This window comes from Glycine max, chromosome 20 (genome assembly GCF_000004515.6).
Source record: "Glycine max cultivar Williams 82 chromosome 20, Glycine_max_v4.0, whole genome shotgun sequence".
Lineage (NCBI taxonomy): Eukaryota > Viridiplantae > Streptophyta > Magnoliopsida > Fabales > Fabaceae > Glycine > Glycine max.
The window spans coordinates 31,012,906-31,017,591 of NC_038256.2; the positions used below are offsets into that span (position 1 = coordinate 31,012,906).

The 4,686-nt window shown below is 41.2% G+C and overlaps 1 protein-coding gene across 1 annotated transcript; it reads left to right on the forward strand.

The window, feature by feature from the left end:
* The first annotated feature begins 527 nt into the window (after nucleotides 1-527).
* On the forward strand, nucleotides 528-953 carry LOC102660502 (uncharacterized). The gene has a single exon (XM_006606773.1). It carries the CDS (start codon nucleotides 528-530, stop codon nucleotides 951-953), a length of 426 nt encoding a protein of 141 aa, XP_006606836.1.
* The last annotated feature ends 3,733 nt before the right edge of the window (nucleotides 954-4,686 follow it).

The window sequence follows — 4,686 nt, forward strand, 5'->3', positions numbered from 1 at the left end:
CTAGAAGACATGAAATGCCCTTGTAGAATATAATGGAGGTGGAAGTCTTTGACCGCTGGGGAATTGACTTTGTAGGTCCTCTTCCTCCATCTTTTGGCAATGAATATATCCTTATGGCTTTGGATTACATCTGCAAATGGGTTGAAGCAGTGGTTGCCCCAAAGAATGATGCCAAAATTGTAGTGAAGTTCTTGAAGAAAAATATTTTTGCTCGCTTTGGGGTGCCTAGGGTCCTAATCAATGATACGGGCTCTCACTTTTGCAACAGCCAACTACAAAAGGTGCTAGGCCATTATCATGTCACACACAAAGTAGCCTCACCATATCACCCACAAACAAATGGTCAAGCTGAAGTTTCCAACAGGGAACTTAAGAAGATCTTGGAGAAAATTGTGGCTTCAACTCGGATGGATTGGTCAAGCAAGTTGGATGATGCACTATAGGCTTACAGGACTACCTTCAAGACCCCTATAGGCCTGTCTTCGTTCCAAATGGTTTATGGTAAAGCTTGCCACTTACTGGTAGAAATGAAACATAAGGCATACTGGGCTTTGAAATTCTTGAATTTTGATGAGGCTCTATCAGGGGAAAAGAGGAAGTCGCAACTCTTGGAGCTGGAAGAGATGAGATTGAATGCTTATGAGTCTTCAAGACTGTACAAAGAAAAAGTGAAGGCTTATCACAACAAGAAGCTACTAAAGAAGGACTTTAGGCCAGGCCAACAAGTTCTGCTATTTAACTCAAGATTAAAGTTGTTTCCAGGTAAGTTAAAGTCTAAATGGTATGGACCATTCACCATCAAGGAAGTCAAGCGATATGGAGCAGTGGAATTATTTGACCCTCAATCAGAAACTTCGAATAGAACATGGATAGTAAATGGTCAGAGATTGAAGCTATACCATGATGGGAACATTGAGAGACTGACCACCATTCTACAATTACAAGACCCTTAGAGGTAAAAATGCGTCAAGCTAGTGAAGTTAAAGAAGCACTTACTGGGAGGCAACCCAGCTTTTTCTTTAAGTTCTCAATCATTATTTTTTGTTCATCATTGCATATAGTTAGTTTTCAACTTATTTGAGATTGTTAGAGTCATAATTAGCATGTTCTAGTATGATAGAGCGGTTGACAAAAACTTCTCTGAAGCAATGAATGAGGAAAGAACTTAGAAAATTTTTTAGTCATCCACTCTCTCAGCGCCCCCTATGCGCTAAGCGAGCCATACCTTATGCACTGAGCGAGTACCATCTCGCACTAAGCGCACCAACCCCCACCCATTGGCTGAAGGGGTCTCGCCAAGCAAGACAATGGCGCTAAGCCCAAAAACCTCTCTAGATTGCATTTAATGGAATTGGGCTAAGTGAGCCATCTCGCTGAGCGCAACATAGTCTCTCGCTAAGCGCGTCTGTGCGCTAAGCACAAAAAGCTCTCTGCCTAGACCCCCATGTCAATTAGGCTAAACGGGTCATACCTGCTAAGCCCAAAACTCTCTTTGGAATGGCATTGCACTAAGCAAGACCATCACGCTAAGCGTGACCCCACTACTGCATCTTGAGGCATTTAATCCGCTAAGCCGGTCATGTCCCACTTAGTGGAAGTTGCAAACCAATCAGAGCTGCATAACTCGTTAAGCACACACCCGTGCGCTGAGCCCAAAACCTTCTCAGGTTTTCTAATTTCCTAATTGGGCTAACCGAGTTGGTCTCGCTAAGCGCATGAGTTTAAATCTTGAAAAATTCAAATGTCACCGAGTGCTCGCTTAGCGAGTCACTCGCGCTTAGCGAGCAGATCAAAACTGCCAAAAATAAAAAGTAACTGCCTTAGGCAGTTACCATTTGTACAAAAACATAACTTCCTACTCCCATCATTGGTAGTCATTTGCATTCTGCACTGTGCTTCCATTTGTCTGCTTCTTGCCTTCAATTCTCTCATTTCTCTGCAATCCAAGTAAGTTCTCTACTCCATTGTCATTTTAATTTTCTGAACCCTAGGATAGATGACATATTACTATGTTGTGATTCTCTGTGAATTGATATTGTTTATGCTTCGTAATTAGTTGTTTAGATTGTATGTTTTTAGGGCTTTAGTTTAGCATATAATTTAGGTTCATTTGAAGGGTTTTACTTAGATTTCCTATGCCTGAAAGTGGCTAGGGAGTTGAGGCTTCGAAACCCCAATTTTTTCTGGAAAATTCAATGTACTCGCTAAGCGATATCATCCGTTTTGGATGAATTTCTGGGTTTTCAGATGAACACGCTAAGCGGGCCCTGACCCATTAAGCGAGTTCATTATTTCTGTTTAAATTTATGCATATATGTATGAACTCACTAAGCCACTACACTACGGCTTAGTGAGCATTTAAATTTCAAGTTTTTAATTTCTGAGTTCGTATGAACTCGCTAAGCCGGTATACCGCGCTTAGCGAGTCAATTTAGTTAGATCTGAGTCATAGAGACTGTTGGTATTCTGGTTACGGCTAAGTGAGCCACACTCGCTAAGCCACCATTGTTGCACCAACGGCCTCAATAACTTAAGAGGGATAGGCTTAGAATGCAAAAGAAGCAGCAATCAATTTAATAATGTTCTTTAAACATGCAAGACAAAATTGATTGCAACAAAATAAATGAGATAAGGGAAGAAAGAATGCAAACAAAATTTTTATACTGGTTCAGCAAAGTCCGTGCCTACGTCTAGTACTCAAGCAACCCACTTGAGATTTTCCACTCCCTTTGTAAAAATCCGTTTACAAAGTCTAAACCACACAGGGACAACCCATCCCTTGTGTTCAGGAATCCTTACAACTTAAGAGACCGTTAGTCCCTTAATCAATCTCTTTGAATGAGAAGAAAGAAAGAAGAATTCTCTCTTGAAGAGAACGATATTACAATTGAAGTCCATGGAGAAACTCTTAATGGATTTGCAAGTGCTTGCCCAAGAGTTTCTTTTGAGAGAGCATTTGGCAATGAAGTTCTCTTGGAATCTCTCTCATTTCCTTTTGAGAGGATAAGACATTTTGAACAAGCAAAACTCTCTACCAATTTCGTTCCTAAGTCACTAATTTATAGGCCTTTGATAGCCTTTCAAAATTCAAATGAAAAGCTGACTGTTGGGAATATTTTTCGAAAATCCTCACTGGTAATCAATTACAGCATTCTGGTAATCGATTACACGGTTATAATTTGAAGGGTCATGACTTTTGAATTTTAATTTTAGGAGTTTCGTTGCTGGTAACCGATTACAGACATATGGTAATCGATTACATGTTCAAAATTCAAATTCAAAACCCTTTTCAACAACAATTTCTCAAACTTCCCTTCTGATAATCGATTACACTTCCTGGTAATCGATTACCAGAGCCTTGCATGACTTTGAAACCCTTTGTTTTGAGGCAAGGCTTGGTCTTGAAGAAATCTTGAATCAAGGCTTTGTTTGTTGAAGCAATCTTGTATTGATCTTGAAGAAAATGTAGCAGCCTAGTTTGATTATTCTTTGGCATCATCAAAAACATCATACATTCACATTCTCCCCCTTTTTGATGATGACAATAAAGTGATTTCTTTTTGACATCATCAAGATATGCATGATTCATATTCTCCCCCTTTGTCAAGCAAATTCTTTTTGACATCATCAAAACCTGCATGATTTACAACCATGCCTCTGAACTTTGAATAAGCCTGGGCTAAGCGAGTCTATCTCGCTAAGCCCAAGGCAATTTAGTTTTGCTGAATTTTGTTCATGCGCTAAGCAAGCCATGCTCGCTAAGCGCAAATTCTTCTCTGTTTTAAAATTGGGCTTAACGAGCCTACTTGCTAAGCCATTTATGTTCCAGTAGTTAAGTTGCGCTAAGCGCCCACTGGCGCTAAGCCCATTTAGTGTGTCTTGCTAAGCACAATTAGCTCTCTGTTGGAGAATAAGGCTTAGCGAGCCATGCTCGCTTAGCCACTGTGTTGTTTCAGCTAGGTGAGGGTGTCTCACTTAGCCAGAGTCTTTATTTTTCAATAGCTGCACTAAGCACGCTAAGCGTATGCTGATATTTTCTTACAGCGCGCTAAGCGAGTCTGTCTCGCTAAGCGCCGAGTCCTTTTTCCTGTTTTATTTTTCTGTTATCATTCTTCAATAAAACCTGTCTAACTTTTTCTATTGCGCTTCTTTTGATGCAGATGGCCTCCAAAAAGAGAAAATCATCCATCTCCAGACCTCAAGAGCCATATGACACGACTAGATTCATTTCCGAGGTCGCCTGGGAACGGTATGAGCAAAACATGCATTCCAGAAACATCCTCCTTGAGAGGAATGTTGATTTGTATGTGACCCAGTATGATGAGTTCCGTAAGGAGCTCGAGAGGCAGAGATGGCATAAAACCTTGACCATGCAGCCTGATGGTCACATAGATGTGGCCCTAGTCAAGGAGTTTTATGCTAATTTATACAATCCAGAGGACAAGTCCCCTCGACAGTGCAGAGTGAGGGGCAAGCTTATAAAGTTTGACGCAGAGAAGTTGAATGCATTCGAGGAGATCCCCGTGTTTTTGGAGCCAGGGGTGCGCTACTCCACATACTCCAGGTTTTTCCGCACGCACCCGGATCCTCAGGAGCTCACTGCCAGACTCTGTATTCCAGGGCATGGTTTTGTTTTGAATGCTAAAGAAGTACCCTGGAAGCTCCTGAGGAAGGATCTTACTACTC

Bases quoted from the DNA above. Each gene is read 5' to 3' on its own strand.
- LOC102660502 (XM_006606773.1), top strand. From the start codon at position 528: ATGAAACATAAGGCATACTGGGCTTTGAAATTCTTGAATTTTGATGAG.